At 44.1% G+C, this 26,861-nt stretch overlaps 1 protein-coding gene across 2 annotated transcripts in view; it reads right to left on the reverse strand.

The window, feature by feature from the left end:
• The window catches only part of PHIP (PHIP subunit of CUL4-Ring ligase complex), a 2,330,659-nt gene that overhangs the window by 1,145,389 nt on the left and 1,158,409 nt on the right, over window positions 1-26,861 (reverse strand). For both annotated transcript variants that reach the window (XM_086926531.1, XM_086926532.1), the window contains exon 23: window positions 26,215-26,449. In XM_086926531.1, coding sequence (XP_086782657.1) covers window positions 26,215-26,449 — 235 coding nt within the window. The remainder of the gene's footprint in view (window positions 1-26,214; window positions 26,450-26,861) is intronic.

Genomic DNA, 26,861 nt, shown 5'->3' on the forward strand with positions numbered 1-26,861 from the left:
AACTGCAGGTTGAAAATTGAAAAGTGGCTTTCTGCCCCCAATACTCGACCCGCGGTTCACATAATATTTTGAACAGAGGGAACATTTTGAAATTACTAAAAGCAACTCCTGATCTTAAGGATGTTGCATCTGAGGACCTGGACTCTGTAGAGTTTAAATTAGAGGGTGATAATAGGGAGATAACCATCACGACGTGGTTAAAGGATGATATTATAAAGAAAATATTAGCAAACTCTAACAACTTTGAAAGTAGGGGAATTAAAGTATGGAGACTCCACGGTCTGCAATATCCGACCCCACTAAAACCCATAGTGAAGAAGGAGACTCCAAAACAAATCAATGTTAATCAATTTAGAGTATTGAAAGGCGCTTCAGGTCCATCTTCAGCTGTAAATAGGCCAGGTGGCATTAAAATCAAAAGCTGTCAGCCAGGGTCACGAGTGTGTGAGGCACTAAAAGAGATTCATGCGGCAGCGGATGATTGGAGTTAGCTCCCGGCTATTCTATCTGGAAAAAATACGCAAAGATTGATTGATGCTGGGGTACTTCGTTCAATACACCGACAGCAGTTAGAATTTGCTCTTGGAATACTAATGGTTTTAACACACTTGTAGAAGATGTAAATGTTGTAGGTTTTTTAAAATTGTTTGATGTTACTTTTGCAAGAAACATGGAATCTGACCAGCACTCCGCTGATCGACTATTACGAATATTTGAATGCAGCATGCAGGGACGCTGCATATGGTCGACCTAGTGGGGGACTCTCAATTTATGTTTCTTTAAGTATTAATGTTAAACATTATGAAATAGACCTGCACGTTAAATGGATTCAATGTGTTAAATTAATAGCCAATCAATCGTTGATCATTTTAAATGTTTATTTAAGTTCGAAAAAAAAGGTGCGATCACTCCAACTTACCCAGTTATGGGAAATGGTGAAAGTGCTATATTATGATAATAGGGATGCTCAGATGATTATTTCGGGAGATTTTAACACTCATCTTTTATCGTATAAAAAGCAGGCAACCCATTCAGGTCTTTTACCCCAATGGTCTAATTGTGAATTTATTAAATACAATCTAACGATGTTATATGATAGAGAGCACTATCCAACATTTAATAAAGCTGACTGTCTTTCTATAATTGACTATACGATATTGTCAGATAAACTCTCAGAACAAGTTCAAAGTTATGAGATTGTGCCAAGGATGGAGAGCGACCATAATCCACAAGTTATTGCGATCAATTTATCCTTCGAGTATTTACCAGAGACTAAAATATTGGGAACGGCCCCGGTCGCTTTTAATTTAAAAAGGCTAATTTGGAATGAGAAAACAGAGAAAGATATCATTGACTTTCTCTCTCTTCTAATCCCTGATGCGCAGGTCAAATACTCGGACGGAACTCCAATGATTGCCCTATGGCCCACCTTATGTGGCTCCCTATTGAATAAATGTCACCATAGGGAACCATCTGGGGGTGTAATTTTGAATCCTAGGAACCCAGGCTGGTTTTCCCACCACTTAATATATTTGAAACGGTCTCTTAACAAAACAATAAGATTAGTGTACAAAAAAGCAAAGGGATCTTCCTACTTTTTAACGTCGCTTAAAATTAGAAATCTAAAGAGGGGTTATAAGAATGAAATCTGGAGGGCTAAACAATTGTATTATGAAGCGACCTGGGCCAAACTCCATTTCGCATGTAAGTTTAAGAATCTAAGAATGTTTTGGAGTATAATTAATAACTTAGAAAATGGTAATTTTAGAAATACAAGCGCCAATATAGATGAATTAAGTTGGATAAATGTTTTTAATAATAAATTAACTTCCCGAAGCCAAATGATAAAGGAGCTTGAATGTTCTGACACCAAGTGTGAATTGGAGCCAGGTGAAGAGTGCGACCCTCCCGGCACAAGGGATACACCAGGCTCTAAGATTACTAAGTTATGGTCGGTAGACAAAGTTAAAAAAGTCTTATTTAAAATTAGATCAAATGGAGCACCTGGTCCTAATGGAATGCCGAACTCTATTTTTAAAGCTAAAATTGAGCATTGGCCAGAGATATTAACGGCCCTCTTTAATGAAATTCTTAAAACTGGCTGTATCCCGGATTCATGGAGGGGAAGTATAATACAGCCGATCTACAAAAGTGGGCCCCAGGAGAACCTTGCATATTATCGATTAATTACCCTAACAGGCGTAGATGCTAAAATATTCGCAAGTTGTCTGTTAGAGGAGTTGGAGTCTTTGGCGGAAAGAGAAGGATTGATCCCAATCTTTCAAACAGGATTTAGGAAGGGAGAATCGACTCTTACCAATTTGATTTTATTGTCTTTATTAGGAGAAAGAGCCATATGTAGGAAACAAAAATTGTACATCTGTTTTATTGATTTAAAAGCCGCATTTGATTCTGTACCCAGAAATATTCTTTGGAAAAAGCTAATGAATTGGGGTATATCAGAAACCGTAATAAAAATGATTACATTATTGTACTCAAATACTTGGGTGCAGGTCAAAATTGGTGATGGTAGACATACTACCCGCCGCCTTAAAACAAATCTATAAAAAGAAGGGGTTTGGCCCGAAAGAAGAGTGAGGGAGGGAAGGTAGGGCCTATTAACAAAAAAACTAGATATTTACCTTAACCTCCAATTATTTGAATGTGTTACTGATATAGAACAATAAACGAAAATGAATGCGTTTATCCTGGCCATCAATGTTGCCTGGTTGAATTTAATTATTCTTCATGCTAGATTAAATTAAAAAAAGAACACATAATCTACTACACAGACAGTTTCATTATAGACAATCTCATTAAGGATACATACAATGATACATAAGAACAACAAAAAAATTGTCAAAAAATACATATACATCAATGAAAATTACACAAATATAATGACGATAAATCAGTGAAAAACAGTTGTGATATCTTGCTTCAAATCACATTTACGCATTTAAACGACACATGTTCCCCAATTAAGAGGGGGAATATTTACAAAACTCTGCGTGTCCAAAGATCTAACTACACTTTTTGTGGTAGCCGACTCGTTTCGAGTCCTGGTTTTTTGAATTGCCGGACTCTCATCAGGGCTGGATGAGTCTTTTCATAAAAACCAACTGTTTGTGATAAAAAAACAAAATTGCAAGAATGAATTGTAATGTGCTTCCTACTGGATCTACAATGCTATTTTCATCATTAGCTGTAAGGTGGCCAACATACCTGGGACTTGCCCAGCGTACTTTGTAGGCTCGTGTTGTAAATTCACGCAGTGCAAGCCACTCTGCAACAAAATATCGGAAACTGAGTGGTCTTGTGACAAAACTTGTGTCACCTTGTATTTACATCTGAGGATAAATTAATTACCTTAGAGGTGCTCTTGTGTGGCGTAGTAATATTGGTAACTTGGCGTATCACAACTGTTTTTCACTGATTTATCGTCATTATATTTGTGTAATTTTCATTGATGTATATGTATTTTTTGACAATTTTTTTGTTGAGTTCTAATGTATCATTGTACGTATCATTAATGAGATTGTCTATAATGAAACTGTCTAGTAGATTATGTGTTCTTTTTTTAATTTAATCTAGCATGAAGAATAATTAAATTCAACCAGGCAACATTGATGGCCAGGATAAACGCATTCATTTTCGTTTATATTTCTATATCAGTAACACATTCAAATAATTGGAGGTTAAGGTAAATATGTAGTTTTTTGTTTTTTTTAAACAAATCTAGGCTTAAAACACGGATGTGTGCTCGCTCCTTGTCTTTTTAATTTATTTATGTCTGATCTCCCAACCCATTTTAATGATGTAAATTCACATTCCCCTTCTGTAATGGGTAAGGAAATCAAATACTTACAGTATGCGGATGATACTATTTTACTTAGCCAAACTACGATAGGACTAAAAAGATTAATAAATTCTTTTAATATATATGTAACCCAAAATGGTTTAACAATTAATATTAAAAAAACAAAAATAAAGTTAATAGGGAAAGGCAAACTTGGAGTAAAGGAATTGAATATCAATGGTTTGTCTGTGGGCTGTGTAAAAACGTATAAATATTTGGGAATTACATTTGATGATCGACTATCATTTAGACAGCATTTTATTTAACTTAGAGGCTAAAGGTACCTCACTTGCTTTCGCATTTCGTAAATTTAGAGATAAATTAGTATGCCCCAATTATGACCACCTACTTAAAGTCATGAAAGCAAAACTGATCCCCTCCCTGGACTATGGATCCATTATTTTTAAGGGTAGAGACGTGAAAGTATTGGAGGCCATAGTTGCAAGGACATATAAATCAGTATTTAGGATTCCTAGGCAGATTTCATGTGCCAATTTAAGATTGGAATTTGACTTACGGCAACAGCTCTTGGTACGTAAAGCTGCATTTGTTAAAACACTATTGGTATTATCTCGAGGAGGGCACGTTGGCCAATATGTGTTGGGTCGAGATTTCAACAAGCGAATACTCTAGAAGCTGGCAGGATTATTTAGCCGAGTGTCTCCTAAAATGTAAATGTCCCAAACTGGAAGACGAAACAAGGAGTAAAATGGTTTATAAAAAATTAAATTAATTCAACCGTTGCCTTGCTGTCAGAAGTGTTGGATAAATATGAGTTGGGAAAAAAAAACCCTTTTGGACCATTGCCAATTGCTGCGACAAAATGATGGTCCAACCCTATTTACTTTTTCATCAAAAACACTTAATTAAGAAAGAATTCATGTTATTTAGGTTTGGAATTTATCCAACCAAAGATGGAACCCCCAAATGGAAGTCCAAATGGGCATCAAATATTTGTCGGCTATGTGGGCAATATGATGAAACCTTGCTGCATATGGTAACACTATGCCCAAAAACGATGAAGGAACGGAAAACAATTTTAAAACCTATTTTTATAGAAATGGGAATTAGGACATGTAGATCGGCATTAATATTTTGCTTAAGTGGAGTCAACGTTCATATAATACACCAATTTGTAAAATGTATGCTTACAGAGGAAATGAAATTATGTAAGGTTGACACCCAAAGTATATGTTAAATTTGTTACGGCTGTGAAATGAGGATGCTGCTGTTTTTTAGGTTATGAATTATTTCTATGGCTCTTTTTAATGTATTAATTGTTTGCTTTTAGAGTACTAATTTTTAGATAATGTTCTATTTATTATGGTAATTACTTTTATTGAACAATATACGTGCACTTTATCCCTGAAAAATTGCCAAGCCCTATAGTCTATTTTAAAAATGAAATAATAATTTTAAATTATCTCGATCTGGAAAAAGTTAATTGATTGTGGACAACATTATGCATTGTATCCTGGAATATTTAATCTGGTAATGTGTTCTCTTTGTATTTATTTCTGTTCTTTGTTGTAATGGTTTTTATTAATTAACAAATAAATAAATCAATCAATCAATCAATCAGATGGTGAGGTGGAGTGGCCCAGAGTTCTATATAGCCAAAAAGGCTAGTTCCTGTAAGTTTCCATAACTCATGTAGAAAGTATCTAGCAATAGACTCACTGGGGAGGAAAAAGGGTCACTGTGAAATTAAAGATATCAATTCTACAGAACAATAAGTTGCTTACCTTCAGTAACGTCGTTTCTAGTAGAGACTAACCACAAATTCCCAACCTTGACAGTTAACCCAGGTGCCAGGCTGGATGCAGAAACTGTTGATAAAAATACACTTCAGTGTTGGTAGGCGGAGTCGTACAGCTCTGCATCATATCCATCCCACTCTGGATGCAATATCTGGGATCATTATTTCTGTGTCACCTTCATATGCTAAAGTTAGCTTCTTTCTGATCTGTGTGGGCGCTGAACACAGAGCCAAAGAAATTAGAATACTAATGTGCAGATCTGTATACTGGGATATTATTAACAGACTGTACGAATCCATTCCACACAACATGGAGTAGAGTAGGTTGGTGAGGAATATGCAGTTAAATAGAGTCTGTATCAGAATAAGCCTGACCAAAGATAAGTAACTTGTTTTCCTGATAGAGACTTCTAGTCACAGATCCCTCACCTTATGAACAGTTCTCACCAAAGCAATAGCTCCTTGTTTATGGAATGGTTCAAACCAGAAAATGTGGCAGGACATATCGGGCGAAGTGTCCGGCCTGCCAGACCTCACTGTCCAGGCAGTAGTGATGGAATTTCCTCATAGAAACCTGGCAAAGGTCTCGTACTGGCACCACCACGTGCCAGAGCAGTAGTAGCAGCCTTTGCCCTGGTGGAATGAGCGTGAAAGTTTACAGGGGGCTGCTTCCTAGCCAGGCAGTAGCAGATCTTAATGCAGAACGCAGTCCATCGAGAGATGGTTTTTTGGTACTACCTTACTTTTTTTTAGCTCCGAGAAACAACAAAAAGTTGGTCGTCCAGTGGGTGATTCCTGGTCCAATCTATACAGAAACTAAAGGCGCTCTTATAGTCCAGGCAGTGAGGCCATGCTTCCTGCTTGGAGGGATGAAGAGGAGCATAGAAAGCTCGCAAAGGATTGTCCTATGTGAAAGGGCAGGACTACCTTCAGCAGGAATGCCGCTTTCTTCCGGAAAACAGTTTCTCAAGGAAGAATGAACTGTATGGCTGCTGTACAGACAAAGCCTGAAGTTCGTTCACACCCATTGGCAGATGTTATGGGGATGAGGAATGCAGTCATCATGATCAACAGACTGTGAGAACACCGGTCACTGGTTCAAAGGGAGTGAAAACCCGGAAGGTAAAGACCAAATTATGGTCCCACAACGATACCACAAATGCTGTTGGCAGAACATGTGGATCAACCAGTTTAAGAAAAGAATAACATCGGAATAAAAAAGGGAGGGCTGATCTGGCAAATATAAAAATGGAGAAACGGTTGCCACAGCAAGGCTTTGCTTGACCTAATGAAAGTTAAAACAAGCGAATATCAGCCTACTTTGTTTTCAAAGTCTGGATTTTACTGGAGAAACAAACCACAAACATCGCCCAGTGCCCGGCATAAACAGTTTTGGTATATGGATGCCTGGCTGCCAAGATGACATTAAAGACTTCCAGTGGAATGTCAAAAGCTGTCAATTGTTGGAGCTCAATCGCAACGCACGAAGGTGGAGCATTGACCGGTTAGGTTGGCGAGCCCTCACCTACTGCTGCAACAGGAAATCCCTCCCGAACAGGCAGCCTGATCCAAGGGCTGATGGAAATGCTCAACAGCTCAAGATACCAGACTGAGACCCGCCCGGAGCTACAAGGATGATTTGGGCCTGGTCATCCTGGATGTTCTTGAGAACTCTGTGCAGAAGTGGTATTCTCAGAAAAGCACATAGGAGGCCTGAGCTCCACTTGAGACTAAAAGCATCTCCGGGCAAGAGCTGCCTTGGAAACTCCAGCGTGCAAAACTGTTGACATTGTGCATTCTTGAATGAAGCAAACAGATGCAACCAAGGCTTTCCCCATTCTAGGAGGAGACCTTGCACCACCTCCGGATGGAGATGCAATTTATTATCTGCTAGGCATCTATGGCTGAGTTTATCTGCTCTGGTGTTCAGCGGGCCCATCAGGTATTGAACCACCAGAGATGTTCTGATGTTCCAACCATGTCCAGAGGTGCAGCGCCTATTGGCAAAGGGTCCACAACCCCACCTTGTTTGGTGCAATTTCACATGGCGGTGTTGTCCCTGAACACTTGTAGCAGCCTTCCACCGAAATGAAGGATGAAAGGCCTTAAATGCCAGCTGGGTTGCTCGGAGCTCTAACAGGGACCAGAGTCCACTGTTCCCCCCACCTCTACCAGATGGCCGCCCCCTGCCAGGAGTGACGCGTTTATTACCACAGTGAATTCTGGTTGGAGGAGGGGGAGAGGGGTCTGCCACTGACCCAATTGTGTTTCATTAGCCATCACTACAGTTCTTTCGCTGTTTCTTGGGAGATCTGGGCCATGTTGGAGAGATTAGCCTAATTCTGTGCCCAATGGAACTTCAGATCCTACTGCAGACCCCTCATACGCCAAAGGGCACGTGTTACAAGAAGGATGCTGGAAGACAAGAGGCCTAACCGCCTCAGGGTTAGTCTCACTGAAATCCAGGATGGCGCCTGAAACACTGGTATCACAGCGTGAATATACTGGACTCGCCACTCAGAAGGATAATCCAGAAACTAGTGTCCAGAACAGCTCTGATGAAAGAGAGCGTCTGAGAGGAGTCAGGTGTGACTTCGGGAAAAATTGATAATGAACTCCAGCAAGTGCAGAAGGTTCGCCTGAAGGTGAGAGATGACTGCCTGTTTAGCCTGACGTTAACAGACAATTATTAAGGTAGAGAAAGACTAGAATCCCTAACCTCAGCAAATGAGCTGCAACCACCACCATCACTTTGGTGAACACTCGCGGGGTGCTAGTAAGGTTGAAGGGGAGCATGGCAAACTGACCATGCTCTTGGCTGACCATGAATTGCAAATGCCTGTAGGGAAGCAGGACAGCGATGTGGAAAAAGCATCCTGTGTGTCCAGTGATACCTTCAAAAACAACAGTTTATTGACAGAATGCAGAACAATGTCATACAGTCATCCCAGTACAGAGATCTGGGCCTAAATCCATCGTTTTTTTGCTCACCATGCCATTCCAGTTTGAACCCAGCCATATGCAAATCAGTCTTGACCCTGTGCCCCATTGGACCAGTTGAGACCGAACTGCCAAGCCAGGTCCTGCCTGGACTAGAAACAAGCATCCTAGAACTGATTTCGGGCGTTCAGCCCTCATCAGCCAGGATAGCTTGAGTCCAGTGGCATGGAGAGCACGGGACTCACGTCTGAGCATACCCGTCCCACTCGGGGTGACAAATGCAAAAACAACAGTTGATGGACAGAATGCAGAACAATGTCATACATTCACCCCAGTACAGAGATCTGGGCCTAAATCCATCGTTTTTTTGCTCACCATGCCAATTCAGTTTGAACCCAGCCATATGCAAATCATTCTTAACTATGTGCCCCATGGGAACAGTCCAGCCCGAACTGCCAAGCCAGGTCCACTCTGGACTAGAGACTAGCTTCCTAGGACTGGTTTCGGGCTTTCAGCCCTCATCAGCCAGGATAGCTCGATTCCAGTGGCATGGAGAGCACAGGACTCACGTCTGAGCATACCCGTCCCACTCGGGGTGACAAATGCAAAAACAACAGTTGATGGACAGAATGCAGAAAAATGTCATACATTCACTCCAGTACAGAGATCTGGGCCTAAATGCATCGTTCTTGGGCCTAAATCCATCTTTTTGGGCCCAGTTCGGGCTGGACTGTTTCCATGAGGCACAGGGTCAAGACTGATTTCCATATGGTCATGTCTGAACTGGGGTGGCTTGGTGAGCAAAATAACGATGGATCAAACCCAGATCTGTGACTGGGGATGAATGTTTGCCATTGTGCAACATTCCGTCCATCATCTGGTTTTGTTTTTTTGCTGTTTACCCTATGTGGGAAGGTTATGCCCAGACGTGGGTCCCGTGTTCACTATGCCACTGGAGTCAAGCTATCCTGGCTGAAGACGGCTGATAGCCAGAAACCGGTCCTAGGATGCTTGATTCCGGTCCAGGGAAGACATGGCTTGGCAGTTCGGGCTGGACTGTTTCCATGAGGCACAGGGTCAAGACTGATTTGCATATGGTCATGTCTGAACTGGGGTGGCTTGGTGAGCAAAATAACGATGGATCAAACCCATATCTGTGACTGGGTGAATGTTTTGCCATTGTGAAACATTCCGTCCATCATCTTGTTTTTTTTTTGCTGTCCAGTGATACCATCCAGTCTCCTGGGTCAAGGGCAGAAAGGACTTGCACAACCATGAGCAGACTGAATTTTCCTCAGGCATTGATGGAAATGCAGCCGGCGTCTCGACTTTGTCACAGTCTGGGGCATTTTGTTCTTCTTGTGGTTTTAGCATAAGCAGCTGATGGTGGCTACCTAAATTGTTGCTATGAGTATTAAGGTCGATATTGCAGTTGGGAGATTTGATACGATTGATAGTGATTGGATTGATATTCTTCCTGTAAGAAAATTGCCTCAAGAAAGGTCAGTCACCTGTGTTGTTGAACATCCAAGGATCTGCCTTATCATACTGGGTTTAATCAACTGTAATTAATCATCTTCATGTTTCTCAAGGAGGGCCTCACCATCATATGGTAAATCCAGAATTGTACTTTGTACTTCATGTCCTACAGTAGTGACCATTACAAATCTTTTTTCTGAAGAACATCTGCTCCAGAAAATGGTCTGAACCTGGTGGATGCAATGTCCATAGCACAGTCTATCATTTCTGACTATGACTTTTCACCTTCTCTGAGAATTTCTTTGCTTCCAATTTAACATAGTCTGGCAAACAATCAATATATGGCCCTATGTCCAACCAGATTTGCCTGTGGTAACATGCAAGTATTGTTCTCAAATTAGCTGCTCTCACTACGATTGGTGACATAGGAGGGAAACTTTTGCCTATATTATGTAAATGTCTATACTTATCAGGTGGAACAGAGATTGGTGCGGATGGGTTCTTCAAGCAACATTGTGCAGCCTAGGTTATGATTGAATCTGGCTTAGAGTGTCCAATTAAACAAAATGGAGAATTTTCAAGTTTTTTAAATTGTTTTGTCTAAATAAAAGCAAGAACACTGAGTCAGTTGGTGAATTTGTCATTGTTTTAATACCTTCCTCCCAAATGTAATCCCCAGCAGGAATTGCAAGAGAGTTCTTTGGAGTCATATAGGAAATAGTCCATGTGTTTTGTAGGCATAGGTTGTTCAAACCTTTTTGCTGGTTGAAGTTGCTGTGAAACCCCCAAAATGGTCCACAGGTTGCGAGCTGGGGCGATGGGTCTGGTATTAACTAATTATCCTTTTTAGTAACCACAACTTGATTGTCTGGTACTTTCCCTTCTCTCTCCATCTGTTGACATATTATTGTCTACCGTTTGGGGCTTTTGGTCTTAGTGTTTGTTTGGAAGACTATGCTGATGGTAAGCTAATATGTGTTTGCAGAGTATGTGGTGCACACAAGGAGCTCATGAAGGTATTGTCCTCCTCTAGGTGTAGTTATATAACCCATAACATGCCAACAAGAGTCTTAAATCAACAACTAATATTCTTGGCATGTGCAACATTTCCTCTTGATATCGTTTCTGTGCGTAGGGCTGGTAACTCATCCATATATCGGAATAGCCTGACTACATGTGTGGCAGGTTGAAATGAGAAGTATTCCTCTTCAGAATATTTATTGTCTTCATCATCCTTATGGCATCTTATGTGGAGTTCTGATGGTCTATGTGTTATTCGAAGGGGCCCATCTTCATCCGAGTGGTCTTCATCTAGTAGATGACTTGGGGGCAGTGTTTATCTCTTATTTAGGGCCCGAGCTGTAGAATTCCCTCCCTCTGGCCATCCGGTCTGAGGACAGAATTATATGTTTTCGTAAAGCCGTTAAGACCTGGCTTTTCGACCTATAACACTTTGGCCAATCCATCTTTTGTTAGCTGCAGTATCTTAGCGCCGGGAGACCCTCACGGGTAGCTGTTGCGCTCTATAAGTTTAAATAATAAAATAAATAAATAAATATTAAAATATCCCTTACTGGATGAAGCCAGCATTAGTGGACCAGAAATTGTCTTGTCCTTCTCCAAACTCCTCTTTTTCCTGGTTGACAAAGTAGTTGAGGATGTAACTGACAAAGTCCTTGTTGGTTTTGTCGTTGATGCTGGTGTTGGATTGCCATGGATGTTGTCATCACCATCAATATCAACAGTCCTGCAGGCAACTCTGCTGTCGTCGTTGTACATGTATTTGTAAAATGTAAATGTAAAATGTAAATGTACATGTATTTATATAGCGCAAATCATTGACCGAGGTCGGTATCTAAGCGCTTGCTTAGGGAACCCGTCCTGGTATTCCCCTGTGAGATAACCCCGGCAGGGTATCCACAAGGTGAAAGCCAGGCATCCCGCCACGAGGGGCCGCTGTGGAGATTAAGCAAGCTATTGCCCAGAGTCGCAGAGTGTGAACCTGTGAGTCGAGAAGGCACCGGAGCGAGAATTATCGAGTCCGTGAAATTTTTTAGCCCAAGACCCGCCGAGGCAGGGAATGAACCCTGGTCCAGGGCCGATCTCAGCTTCCGGGTCTGCCGCCTCTAACCCCTGAGCCACACTTCTACTTGTCTCGTTGACAAAGATGTAATGTATGTTAGTGAATTTGTCTTAGGCAGTGAGCTGTTAGTAGTGACTGTCTCCACTGTTGAAGTCGTTTATCCCATAGCTAATATCATTAAGATTGTCGTGGATGATTTTTTCGAAGATGTACATGTCAACAATTTCTTTTACAGTGCCCGAAGAGGTTTTCTTAAATTTCAAGAGCACCTTGGTAAATCGTGTTGTAGGTTCAGTTCTTGATTCTACTGTAAACACAATCTTTTTAATGTTTGTGAGAGCGTTCCATAGTTGCTCTTTTGAAGACCTATGATGGGTCTTTTTGATGCCTTTTTTGATTGTTACATGGCAGTTGGCCTTCTGACCCTTTTTGTCATATTCTGAGGAATCTATCTTCCCCTGAAGCTGGGCTTTGATTTTGTGAAACCATAGTAATAATCTACCCTTTCTCGGTTTTAGAAGAAAAAGTATAACAGATGCTACAGTCTTATGTTATGAGAGGGGTGAAGGCAGTGTATGCACTTCTCATGTAGATCCTCTAAATGCAGTCTCTTCTTTCCACACAGTCTGAAAAGTCAGTTTTTAAGCAAGCTCTGACATCCAGAGTAGTCAGATTTTCTCAACAAATGGTATAATGTTGATAATGTAATGCAATTTGCAAGGAGGTAATCTCTAAAGTTGTAAATATTTAGGTAAACAGAGCAGAGCTCATGGGACACTCCCCTCCAATGATGTGTGGCAGAAAATCCGAAGGATGGTAGCCTTCGGGGTGAGTGTTCCACAGGGTGCTGCAGCCTGATTGGCTAGACTTTGGTTCTTTTTGAACTATGTGGATTTGATACTAAAGTTTGTGTGTTCTAGCCCTTCTAGGCTATGTTTAACATTGGACTGCTCTCTAGTAATACTCTGGGGCTCCCACTTTCATAACGGGGAATAATTTGAGCTTCTGAATCTATGACAGATCCAATAATAGATAATGGGTTCAGGTAACATTTAATAAAAGCTGACAGCTCTGATAGCCATGCTTCAAAGTGGAAACACACCATAAAATGTGCTGAGTGTAACTAGGAATGCTTGGACTCAGTGAAGAAGAAAAATATACGGAATAGGCCCAGTGTATGTATTTAAAATATTCTATCATCTCCCAGAGTAAGGTTCGACTACTGAATTCTCTACTCCTAGAGACATAAGTGTGTAAAGAGATATTTGCTTATTAAATTAGGGCGCAAAAGTACCTGGGACACCAGTATTAAATCATAGTACCAGTCTCAAAAAATTCCCAGTGATCACGGATTGCTTCAAGACCAGGAGAAAGTTCATGACAGCGGGAAAGGGTAAATGCTCTAGGATGCAAACATCATGTCTTGAGAACAAACCAGGATAGCTCTGCGAAAAAAGCTGCTCAACTACTAAATATGCGGAATTAAAATAAGATCTCAGATAAAAAAGTTACTCCCGTAACAATTTTCTGATGTACACACTATCTAACGGACGATTCTTCACTTTTTGAGTATCTCCAGGTGGCGTTGGCTCAATCTCGACATCAGTTGCAGGAGAGAAGTTGTGCCACCCTGAAGTTATACATATCCATTGTTTCCAAGCCTTCAGAAGCAAAACTAATGATAGCTTAGATCAAATATGAGAAATCATTACGAAATTATAACCTAATTAAGCATTAGATGCCCATGAGCATCCTTCCGAATGGGCAGATGAGTGAGATCAGTGAAGAATCTGCAGTTAGAATATCCACCAGAAAGATAGTTACCCAAGTAACTTTTTATTATGATGGGAGACTTCTACCTGCAGACTCCTCACCGTCTGAATATATAACCAAACAGTATCCTCCTCTCAGGTGGTGGGTCTGAAGGAGTGGTCAGCCTAGAAGATCCAGCAGCATAGAACAAGAAAAATGGCCATTTCTTCACACTTCTAAAACCAGGCAATGATGTTTTGCACACGTGTGAAGGGAAGCCCCTTTTACCACATGACAAATATATGTTCAAGAAATCTCCTGGCTGGGCAGATGTTTTACAGACGCATAAGAGATTTTAACGCAGACAACACATTGTGACAGAGTGCTCTTCTGAACCTTCTTGCCATTCTTATTTTCTACAATCTAATGAAGAGCTGAATATCAGATACAAATTCACATATGATCAATGTAGAAGCGGACTGCAATTAGGGTCGAGCTGATGCAACCTCTCCATGTCTATGGTTGGATGGGTTGGAGGGGCAAATCTTTAAATGTAATAAACTTCCCTATGAGGAACATGGGAGCACCATGGTTGCCATTTCCCACAAAGTGTGGTTGTACCTGGCTAGTAGGCACTTGTGTACAAGGATCACAGAGCCCCACTTTTAGCTGAAAACCTCTTCCGTTCGATTGCCTTCAATGTTTTGGACAGGAGACCCAGATAGAAAGGCCTTGAAGTTTGCTTTGCACAGAGTGTGAAGGTAGTCTGGATTAAGTCAGTGGCAATGGGAAGCCAGTATGCTGACTGCTGGAGGCAAAAGACGGCTTATCCCAACCTGCCTTAATTGCTTGCAGTAAGGACTCATTCAATGGAAGCAGTGGTTAGGATGCAGCTGAAGCTGCCTGCAACATTTCTGTCAAAATGTTAAGATTTTGCCTCCATTGTTGAGATTGGTTTCTCTAGCATCTCTGCTGCTTTTTAAAGGAATGCCCCAGAACGATGCAAGGCTCATATGGTGCTACAGCATACGTTTCTGGAGAAATGTCTAGTACAGTAGCATTTCGGTATGCCAAGCAGAACTAGACTGGCAGGGAAATCCGTGTAAAAGTGGCAAGGTACCAGAGACAGGAGGAAGTGTTGGCGACAAATGAGTTCTCAGGTGGAGTAATGTCCACAAGGTCCGGTTCTGAGGAGCACTCAACATGAGGTAGAGAATGATGAGGACACCTACCTCATGACTGAGGCAGACATCTGAGTGTGAAGTCATACCCTATCCTCAAAATTTCTCTTCTTCTCCATTGAAGTCTTCGAAGAGGGAGACAAACAACTTCAAACTTGACCTCAACTGAGTGGGTCAGCACCAGCTCAAAGCACACTATAACCTATTTTGAATACTGCTGCTTCTTTATAGTCTCAGTGTCCCTGAAACTGCATTTCTCACATAACAGAGTCTTGCTTCAGCCTCAAATCAGAAGCAAACCTCGTTAGAGACTCAAGTAACATCTATCCATGGCAGAGCATAAAACCTTCTTTCTTTGTTGGAGAGACATCCCGAAAGCACTGCCAAGGGGAGTAAAAACAATTCTTTTTCTGCAAAAAATGCATGGAGAGTAGCTCAGAATTAACGTTGAAGGACGCAGACTAAGGGAACTGACATGAGGACACCAATACATGGCTCCACATACCTCATATTTATACTGCAACCAATGCAGAGATCGAGCCAATGCCACTTACCTGTACAGGACAGCCATTACACAGATTCCATGACCAGTCTGGCACCTAGGATATTTAAAATGTGAGGAATCTACAGAATGAAGCCTTCATCAGGTTTAACAGATTGGAATTATTTCATGAGGAGGCATTTGTGGGACTAAGTATCCGTAAGAAAAGGCATATAACATGTTATGTCGAACAAGTTACTTGCCTTCCGTAACACTCTCTATGGTCGATACCCTGTATAACCACAGATTTCCTACCTTTAGAATAGCCATAGACACCAGTCTGGCTCAGGCTGATTTTTCTGTATATCAGATTGTGTTAAGCAGTTCTTCAGCAATCCTGCTCCTCCCTGGAAGTGACAGATGGAGCCACATATAGCCTTTACATAAGCGTGCTGCTGTCAGTTTCCAATTGTTCATGCCAGTGTGCGGATCTCCAATGTGGGACACTGTGAGATGGAAGAGAGTTTATTCCACAGAATGGGGAAGTGGGAGGGCGATGGGGAATCTTCTTTTAGATAGAGTATCTACGAGAAAGAGAGTTAATGAAGGTAAGTAACTTGTACTTCTGATTGATACTATTAGTATAGATAGGAAAGCAGTACCCCACAAAGAGCTTTAAACCTCATTAAAAATATTGGAAGAGTGACGGACTGTCCGACATGAAAGGGAGTCCAACATTCACTAGAAAGGTAGCTCCAGTCCTCAGCATTAGTTTATCAGGAAAAAAATGGGGTGCAGGGTGGCTGGCATGATAAAGCTTTAAGATCAATCGTAAAGTGGTTGAGATAAGAAAGACTTTCTTTCAGGGTCAGGAAACAAATGGAACAGCTTGCAATGGTTCAGAATGGCTACACATAAGGGACGTAAGGACCAAAATAAATCCCCACTGGCATCATAAAGGATTTAGGAGGAAACGTGTATCCACCCTTTGAGGAAAAAGCATTACAACAGGTGATTTGGTTGGTCCGGTTAATGCAAAAAGGCTGAAAAGGCCAACAGATTACCTTTGGCCCAGCAAGTACTTGCATTGGGCATGGTTAAAGACAAAAGAAACACTGAGAAATTCGACAATTTGTCATCCAATGGTTCAGTATTACATGTGCCATACCAGGCCACAAATTTGTCCAAGCGTCCAGAGTACACAGATTTTGAGTAGAATGTCTGGCCACAAGGATGACATCCATTAGTTCGGGAGAGAGATCAAATGTAGACAACTGCTGTTGCTCAATCTCCGTGCACTGAGGTGTAGATTGTGCAGGCCCGGGTGGAAGACACTGCTTGCAACAGAAGATCCTCTCAAAAGTGCTATTTTATTGGAGGACAGGTGCTCATTCCAGGAGATCCGGGAAACATTCTCCTGGCCTTATTTGGAGGCACTGGAATGAATTATGCACGGTTGTCCATATTCATCTTCAGAATTTGGGGAAGGAGAGGTTCCCGTGGAAAACACACAGGAGTCCGTTCTTCTTCGGAACTCCAGTGTACAAAAGTACTAATATTGACTGCTCCCAGCGTTGGCAAAGATATTGACCCAGGGTTCTCTCCATTCCTAGATGATGTCCTGCGCTACCTCTTGATGTAACTGCCATTAGTGATACCCTAGGCACGGCCTGATGCCTTGGCATTTGAAGATCCCACCAGGTGGTGAGTGATCAAGGAAAATCTAAAAAGATTCAGCCCATTCCAGAGGCACAAGGTCTTCTAGCACAAGGCCCAGCACTGCACCCTGCCACAAGATATCCATGACAACCTGAACCTGCTTCTCCTTCATGAATGGCAGGAATACCTTTCAACATCAACCCAATGGCATTGAGACAGGTCTCTGAATGAAACAAGAGTTCTGATTTCCATCTCTCCAAGACTGGTATTGACTTATCTGTCAACACCGGCAGCTTTGAGTGGAATAGGGAGAGTAGTGTGCCACCGATTCAACTGTGATTCTGAAGGCAACACCGCAGATCTTTGGCAGTCTCCCCCTAAACCAGGATAGAATCTGATAGTTTACCTTGGTGCAGGGACCACTGAGACATCAGATCTCACGGAGTCTGCATGTGCCATCTGGCACTGTCAAGGAGCAGAATGCAGGAGGCTTAAAAGATACCCTCACAGAGACAAAGGACTGAGCCTGAAATATCGGGAACATCCGAATGTTCAGGAACAACTGCCCAGGAGGGAAGGCCCATAGGAACATTGTATCTAATATGGCTCCAATTAAAAGGAGCCTCTGAGAAGGAGTCAGTTGGGACTTCTGCACGATCATCATGAACCCTAGGGATGTAAGGAGGTTTGCAGTTTTCTTTAAGTGGTCCATGACTGACCCTGGAAAGCCTGCTTTCATCCGACAATCATCGAAGTAAGGGAAGATTGGACTTTCTGACTTCTAAGTATGTTGCTACCACTGCCACCACATTTGTGAACACTTGTGGAGCATAGCTGAGGCCAGAAATGCTCATGGCCATCTTGAAGCACATATAGCATCTGTTGGCCCCCCGGCCGGGTGCATGGAAATAGGCGTCCTTAACGTCCTCTGCTACAATTCATTCTCCTGGATCCAGGGTAGATAGAAACTTGGCCAGTGTTCTCTTGAATCGGTCCTTCTGCTGGAAGAAATTGGGAGGGTGAAGATTTTGAAATAAGACTAAGTCCTATTTTTCACCATTAGGAAATAACAGAAGTAACACCCATTTTCGATTTCTGAGGTCAGGTCTCCCTCTATGGCTACTTTCTTCAAAAGAGATGGTACATATTGCACCAAAAAGGACAAATGGTCCCCTGTAAGCCGCTCTGATGTGGATTGAAGATGCAGTGGGTTGGAAAGGAATGACAGGGTGCAACTCCATTGGACTGGCTGCAGGACGCACTTGCTGGATGTTATGGCTTGTCATCTATGGCGACAATGACTGATTCAGGCTCTCACAGGGTGATCATGTGCTACTAAGGGCAAACTAAAGCATCTTGGAAGCTGCTGCCTGAGGGACAGAGAGGTCTGCTGTCCTTGTGAGCCTGGACGTTGCCTCATGGATCCCCTACCCTGGGTGGTGGGGTTTTATGGTACCCAATGGCGACATCCTAGCGATGCCTCAAAAGGAGACACATTGTTAAGATTACTGCCTTAAAGGTGTGGAAAGACCAAAGGAGCAAGCTGTGGTTTTACTGTCTTTAAAGCCCTTGCACCTGCCTTCTCACTAAAAATGAAATACCCCTCAAAGGCATATCCATGAGTGATGCTTGAACATCACCCAAAAAGACTGTGGATCTCATCTGTGTGTGGATCCGAGCACAGCACTAGTGACGAGAGTTTGACCTAAACAGTCGGTAAAGTCTAGAGCTGATCCAATGACATATTGGGTGCATTCCGGCCATCTTCAATGGCGAGGGACCATTTGGCTCTAAATTCTTCTGATACTGCTGCTAAGATTTCTACCCCCATGTTCCATTATGCATGGGAGAACTTACCCAGCACTGACTGACCTAAGAATGAGGTTGACTGATAAAAATATCCTGTTTCCAAATGCCTCAATTCTTTTTTACTATCTTGGGTGGGGGGAATGAGGGTTGATGGGAAAATAATTGGAATTCATTTTTTAGATGATGCCTGCACTGCCAAGGTCTAAGGAATAGGTTGCTGCATCAAAGGCAGTAGAGGGATGTAGAATTGTGCCACCAGTCTGCTTAAAGGTATGAATAAGCAGGGAGGAGCCCAAGTGCCCATGAGGGTGTCAGTCAGGGCCTCATTGAAGAATGAGTTACTTACCTTTGGCAACGATATATCTGGTAGAGACACAGTCTAGCCGCAGATTCCTTAACTTAGAATATCCCCAGGCGTCATAATGGATCCGGAAAATGTTTTCCCCAGTAGTACTTCTGCGAGCCGGGGGGTGCGTCGCTTGGCTCCATCCTGATGTCGCCCACAGAAGTGACGTCAACGGGGCCATATAAGACCCCCTGGGAAAGCTGACGTCCGTTTTCTAAAGTGAAACTTTTAAGCACCACAACGCGGAGCCACTACAAAACTGTGAGAGTATAGGAACAGTGTACCAAAAAATAAACAAAAACCTTTGAAGCAAAAATGATAAGACCCATCCCATGTTGAAAAGCACCCAACACTTGGAGGGACCGATGGAAGGGAACAAGCACCCACTTCAATAAGGAACTGTGCCCCCATAAAGAGGCAATGGCAGTGGAAATGAATGACATGACAATCAAAGGACAGAACGCAGCCACTGGATGGAACTGTACAACAGAGTCTGTGGGCATGGAAGTAAATAACCACATAGAAGTGGTACCACACCCCCACTATGACCTATGCACCGAGCATAGCCCAAAAGAAGCTCAACCAAAGCGTCTGCCGCACAGACATTGAGACCCCAAAAACAGGGTGAGACAGACAGACAAGGGTGGAGGAAGGGTTAGAAAACATGAGAAACTCCATGTTGGAAAAACCCTGATGGAGTAGCAGCAAAAAACACAAGTTAGACACCCAAACGAGAAGGGTGGTAGGCTAACGTGCCTAAGGCAGAAAGACACACTTTGCCCCTGAGGTGGGTGAACTAGAGCACCCCTTACTTAGGAAGACCATGGCCTCCTGAAAGGAGGCAGGGTGGTTAAACCCCACCTGGAAAGGTCTTAGCAGAATGGGGAGGATGGGCGGGCGTTAAGGAATCTGCTGCTAGACTATGTCTCTACCAGATACATCGTTACCTAAGGTAAGTAACTTGTTCATCTGATACAAACATCTAGCTGCATATTCATTAACTTAGAATATATACCATAGCTATACCCCATTGGAGGAGGGCCTGCGACTGAACCCTACCACAGTCCTGAAGGAAGTAGACCGTCAAGAACATTGACTGACAGAAGAGGGGTCCACAATGCCAATGTAGCTGACACCAGACCCATAAGGCTCAGCATTACCAGCATAGCTGACACCAAACCTTGAAGGTCAGGAAGGAGCATGAGCAAGGTACCACAGTCCATTAGAGGACAACACAAGGCCACTGTCGGCCAGACAGGGACGAAACAAAGTCCTAGGACCAGAAAGTAAGTGCAAAATGACAGAATGCCAGAGATTTCCACAAAAAGAGGGAAACTGTAAAGGACAAAAAAGTCAGTGCACAATGACAGAATGTCACTGCATTCCACAAAAAGAGGGAAACTGTATAGGACCCGAGAGTCCAGAGAGACAAAGGTGTAGGGAAGGGATGGTAACAGAGGGCATGTCAGGGCAGAGGGCATCCTGGCGAAACACAAAACTAGGACTACCAGGAGGTGAATAGATGTGAATGACAAGAACACACAAAACCAGGTAGGGTGTACCTTGAGAACCACTCCACACATTGGAGAGCTAAATGAAGCATAACAACAACATGTGCGGGCCGACCGAGAAGACAGCACACCACCAGGTAGCTGACTAAGCAACTGTACCCCTGGGAACACAGACCAAGGGCGATTGGCAAGCCGAAAATGCCCAAGAATAGCGAGAATAGCGAGAGAGAGGAGAAAAGAGATAAAAACAAATGGGGGATCTGGAACAATCCCCAGGATCCACTTCAGGGAGACTCTGCCCGCCTACCCCCTCGTGTGCCAACGCTGCACACGAAAAGCTGGAAAAGTCAGGAAATTACAAACAAAGGCGGGTGAACCAGAAGGACCCCCTTAGAGAATAGACAGGCGTCCGAAAGGGAATTTTCATCTGATAACAGACCAACCACAAAGAGGGTGGCCCAAACTCCCCGATCCGGGAGTCAGACCAACCCCCGCGACACAGGCGGTAATACTGACCATCACACCAAGAAGAAGAAGAAGTCAGTAACATGCAGACATAGAAAGTCCGAAAAAGGAACAGATGTAGACAGGCTGAATCCAGAGAACATCTGGATAATCTGTAGAAACTCGTTGCAGCGGCCAGGAATACCTGAGCCATGTCTGACAATGCCAGCCCGGTGTCCCTCCAAGGGAGACCAGGAACACAAAGCAAAACGGAAAGGTCAGTTCTGGTAAAAATGTACCACTCATTGGCCAACCCCGACAGGGTGTACCCAAGCCTTTACAACACCAGGGAAGAAGGCCACAGCAAGAAAACGCATGCAAGACAACGGTCCAAGGAACTCAACTGGTCCCATATGAGAATATATACACATAGGACGGGTCACAATCGATGACAGAAAGAACCAATCCGGAGTGGAACGGAGCACCCACAGGGATGCGTACCCACGCCCGAGACCGCAAAAGGCGCCTAGAGTAGAAAGAAGGCAGAAGAATAACCAAGGCAGGGGAGACAAAAAAAAACCGCTGGGGTGATCCGGAAACGGCAGAGCCTCAACAAAACACCAGAGCCAACTGTGTCCACAGACGCATGAGAAAGCCACAGAAAAGCCATAGGCAGTGATACAGAAGCCCCAGGAGAGGACCACGTCAGTCAGTGGGACTCAACTGAGAGTACGTACCACTAGAGCAGGAAGGCAATAGCAGAGAGCTCCACAGGACCCTCTGAAACTGTTGGAAAAGGAAATGCTACACAATAGCAAACGAATACCCCACATAGGGTACATCACATCCGTATAAAGCAAGGGACACATCTTGAGACAAGCTCAAAGGCAGAGGTCAAAAGAAACAAATAGCTGGCCCAGCTGCAGTAAAGTAAGGAAAAAAGCCTCTGGCTGAACAGCCATACAATCGTTGTGGGACAAACCTCTTGGACCCAAAGACAGAAACAGAAAAACAGTGATGTCGAGTAAGTCTTCGACGTCGAAGCATGTTTCGGTTTCGACATGGAATGTTTTGATGCCGAGCTTTCCTTTGTATGGAGCTTCGGTATCTATGTCGATGTCGACCTTTTCTCGGATCCGACATGGTGGGAGGCCGAGAGTTTCTGTTTCTGTTTCGTTGCCGGGCCCGAAGGCGGGTCGTCGGAAAGTTTCTTCGGTAGTCTGACCGGGCTCGAAGGCGGGGTCGATACCACACGGGGTCGATTTTTTGGTAAGGGGACGTCGTCACTCACGGGTGGTTGAGCGTCGATTTCTTCGACATCAGACTCGTCCACTCCCGACCCCGACTCGTCTTCATGTTCCTCTTCTTCTTCGAGGTGCTGGGCCTCGAACGGCTCCGGGATTGCCTCCGACTGCATTCTCGAAACCTCGTGTCTTCGGGCTCGGCGGTTTCTAATCGTCGACTTGGAGGAGAATGCTGCGCAGGCTTCGCAGTCCCTGGATTCGTGTTCAGGCGATAGGCAGAGGTTGCACACCTCGTGTAGGTCCTTGTGTGGGAACTTAGCACCACACGTTGGACATCTCTTAAATGGAGTCCTTTCCATGGACTCCGGGCTGGACTACGTAGAGAAAGGCCTCCCGGTCTCGTCGATGTAGAAGAAAATGTTTATTGTTGGAGTCGAAACCCGTCAGAATGGAAATGTAATCGCGTTCGATAACAATACCGTCGAATTGGAAAGGGAATACGCGCCGAAATATCACTTTTTCTCGAAGTCGATCCGGAGCGCTTCGATCCTCATCCGAACCCGATGGCGGAAAAAAACAATCTAAGGATGGAGCCGATGCCCATGCGCACTAGCACCCAAAGGAGGAGTCACCAGTCTTGTGACAACAAAAGACTTCTCCAGAGAAAAACAAGTGCAATCATCCAAGCCCAACACCAGATGGCGATCTATTCATAATGTACCATCTGCAGCCCATATGCCTCGAACATATAGATCCACCACTGTGGACTAAAACCTAGGAAGTCAACTAAATCCTGAAAAGAGACGCTGTACTGCTAATTTGGCATGGTCGTCAAACAAATGGGCCCCATCAAAAGGCGGATCTCTGAGTCGCTCCCGAACATTTTTGGGGAAACTGCTGTCGCGTAGCCAAGCATGTCGACGCAGGGCAACTAAGCTGGCCATAACACAACCCACTGAGTTAGTGGTATCCATGGCCGACTGGATGGTAAACTGCGCCATGTCGCAGCCATTCCAAACCAGCTGGAGTAGGTCAGCATGAGGGTCCTTCGGCAAGGAGGGAAGGAGTAGCTCAGCAGTGTCCCAAAGGGCAGAAGTAGCCCAAGCAAACACGCAGATCGTGTTGAGGGAACGGAGGCCGGAACTGGTGGACACAAAAACATTACGGCCACACGACTCCAACCACCTAGACTCCTGAGTAGGAGGGAGCAACGGTGGAGGAGAGGAAAGATGCGCAGTCTGGACTACCAGCCCATGAGCCCTAGGATGAAGGGACAAACATGCAGGGTCATCTGGAGCCCGTCAGTGGTCACCAGACGAGGGTCTGTCCAAGTCATACAATGACCTGCCAAAAGGCAAAAGAGGCTCCACATCCACCGAGTTCTGGTGAAGAAGATCCAACAAGAGATCCGAAGGCAAGGAGAAGAGGGCGGCTGCATGTGTAAGACACGGATAGCCCTTCCAACTGCCCAAGCAAACTCAACGCTGGCCTCCGTGGCCATCCGAGGTGGAGACAGCAAGTCATCCGTTGGGGATGGCTGCCGGCTAAGCCGTCCGCCCAACGACAGCGGATTTGCAGAGAAATGACCAGGCCAGTGCCCGATGGGATTCTGCTCTGTGGTGCACAGGAACACCTATGTGGGCGGGAAGGCCACTGGGGTCCATCCGCCAACAGAGGGACAACCGAGGACTGAACCGGCGTCTGCACGGCATCGACTCCGCGCCAATGGACTCTGAAGAGGGCGCGACCACCCGACGTCGGAATGGCGTCTACTCGGCCTCCAACAAGGCCGGAGAATGGGGGAGGAATGAAATCGACTCGGAGACTAACTCCACGCTGCAGCAGTGTCCAGTGACGACGCAGGGAGCCCCGCACAACTGTGGGAAGACGCGTCAGAAGGGCTAGACGGGCTAGACGTCCGAGTGGGACACCCACCCGGGCCGTGTCCCGAGAACGCAGCAACTCCGGAACCGGAGTCAAGGCACTCGGTCGGCATCGAGGGCGAACGCGCCGGCGAGCCCCCAACCCGAGCCCTACCCCCAGTGTGGGACCCAAAGGTGCGCCAGGGAGAGGGGGGTGACCCAAAGATGTCCTGGAGAGCCCTCGAATAGGCTTCCATCTGGGTCTGAGTCTCCCCAACACCAGGAAACAGTGGCTAGGCGGGGGTCACCTCCTGAGGGCTCGTATCCGGTGAAGACCGGGTGTGGTGGCAACTAGTATCATGCTTGTGCGAGGTTGACTACCTCCGTGACTTCCTCCGGTGCTTACCTGAGGCAGGCGAAAGAAGTCCATGGGATCGACTCCGGGATCTGTCCCGAGGAGAGACCGCAGCCTGGAAAGAAGAGCTGTGCCTTTGGGAACCCTCCACTGGAGACGGCAGCCGATGCCACGAGGACTCCGACCGGGAAATCCGCGGAGCCAACAGTTTAATCCATCATTCCCACAGAGACTTGGGCTTCTGCTACTGGCAGGTGTCGCACTCGACTGAGTCGTGGTACTCCTCCAAGGACCACATACAGATCTCGTGTGGATCCGTCGCAGACATCTGCTGCGAGCAGGACGGACACGATTTGAAGCCCGCAGGCATTGGCACCCTGTTCCAGATGCGAAAAGGCGTCGCAATGGCCTGAAAACAGTCCAGAGGAACCGCTGAACTCTGGATCCGCGTTAGGATGCAGAAAAGAAGAAAACTGACGTCAGCACACCGAGGGGGTTGTATATTGCTCCTTTGACGCCACTTTCGTAAAAGACGTCAGGACGGAGCCAGGCGACGCTGCCCCCTGGCGTGCAGAGGTACTGCTGGGGAAAACATTTCAGGATCCAGTCTGACGCCTGGGGATATTCTAAGTTAAGGAATCTGCGGCTAGATGTCTCTATCAGATAGTCTCTTCCACGGAAGGGCCAAAGAGAGAACCCAGCCCCATGTCAGGGGGAAGGGTTCTCCCCCTTGCCTCTTGTTGGATCCAGATAAAATTGTCATTCATATACTGTTGAAAATTCATCTCCTGCATCACCAAAAACGGCTTGACTCTAATAAGACTGTGATCAAAAAGTTGTTGGAGCAGTGGAAGGCGATACTTCTGCTTTTTTTGGATTGAAAGGAGACGACAACCTGTCATGGCAGCCCCTGATATCAGCAATGGTTCTGCGCCTTTGACCTAGAGTGGGAGTTGGTACTACACAACTTCCTGTGGTTTTCAGTGACACACAGCTTGGCTTCATGTTCCCAGATTTTTTAGGTGCATGAGAGCATGCACCTCAAATGACTTGAAGCTGTGGCCCAAACCCGAACACCAGAGAAACACCTTGTGGGGATCTATTACAGACATCTGCTTGCGACAGTCTGTACAAGTCTTAAACTTCATAGTTTTAATATTGGACATGTTTCCTCATTCACTGGAGAGCAATGTTGTTTAAAAAAAAAAAAACTTGTCAACTGACGAGAAAAATCAAAAATATCTATCTCTGGATCCGCGTACAGTGGTACAGAAAAAATCAACTTACGTCAGCATGCCTAGGTGGAGTTAATAAAGAGCCAAACGACGGCAAATCTTCCCGATCCAGACTGGCACCTAGGGATATTCTAAAGGTGAGGAATTTCCAGCTAGATCTACCCATTACTTTGCTCTGAAATTTAAATTGTAAGAATTAATGTAACATTTCTTACCTTCTGCTTTCCTTCTTTGGGCATCTTCTTTTTCGATGATGCTGGCTGACCATCTTTGTCCTCATTTCGTTTAACCCTTTTCTTTTTATCCTTCTTAAGCTTTCTTTTTTCTGCTTCTTCTCCATCCTCTGAGCTGCTTTTAACTTTCTTGGTTTTGTGCTTGGGAATTTTCTTAGGAGGCTGCAGATTAATCCCAGCATCTGCAGTCCAGTCGGAATAATCACTGGAGTATTCACTAGACAATAAGGTTCAAGTTTGAATGATCTTAAAAGCAATTCAAATGAAAAACACAATGTCTATTATCTAAACATATAAAGTTGCTAATGTAAACTGCAATCTAAATAACAGTATTCTTACAAAATTTTAGTTATAGGATATTTTTCTTTCTTTTATTTACACGTGGACACACAAAAAAAATAAGTTTAATAAATCTTTTTAAACAGGATGCAACAGTTCCGGTATTCATATTTTTAAAGTATTCGTTTTTTAAAAGTACTCATTTAAAACCACATCTTAGCACTTTTCTTCGAAAAGAACAAGTAAATCACCCTTGGTAATGTTCTTTATGGCAGATGTTCTATCGAACCACAGATTCTTCAAATTAGAATCGTCTCCAGAAGCCATAATGGATCTGGCAAACGTTTCAG

The sequence above is a fragment of the Lissotriton vulgaris genome, chromosome 6, assembly GCF_964263255.1.
Source record: "Lissotriton vulgaris chromosome 6, aLisVul1.2, whole genome shotgun sequence".
Taxonomy (NCBI): Eukaryota; Metazoa; Chordata; class Amphibia; order Caudata; family Salamandridae; genus Lissotriton; species Lissotriton vulgaris.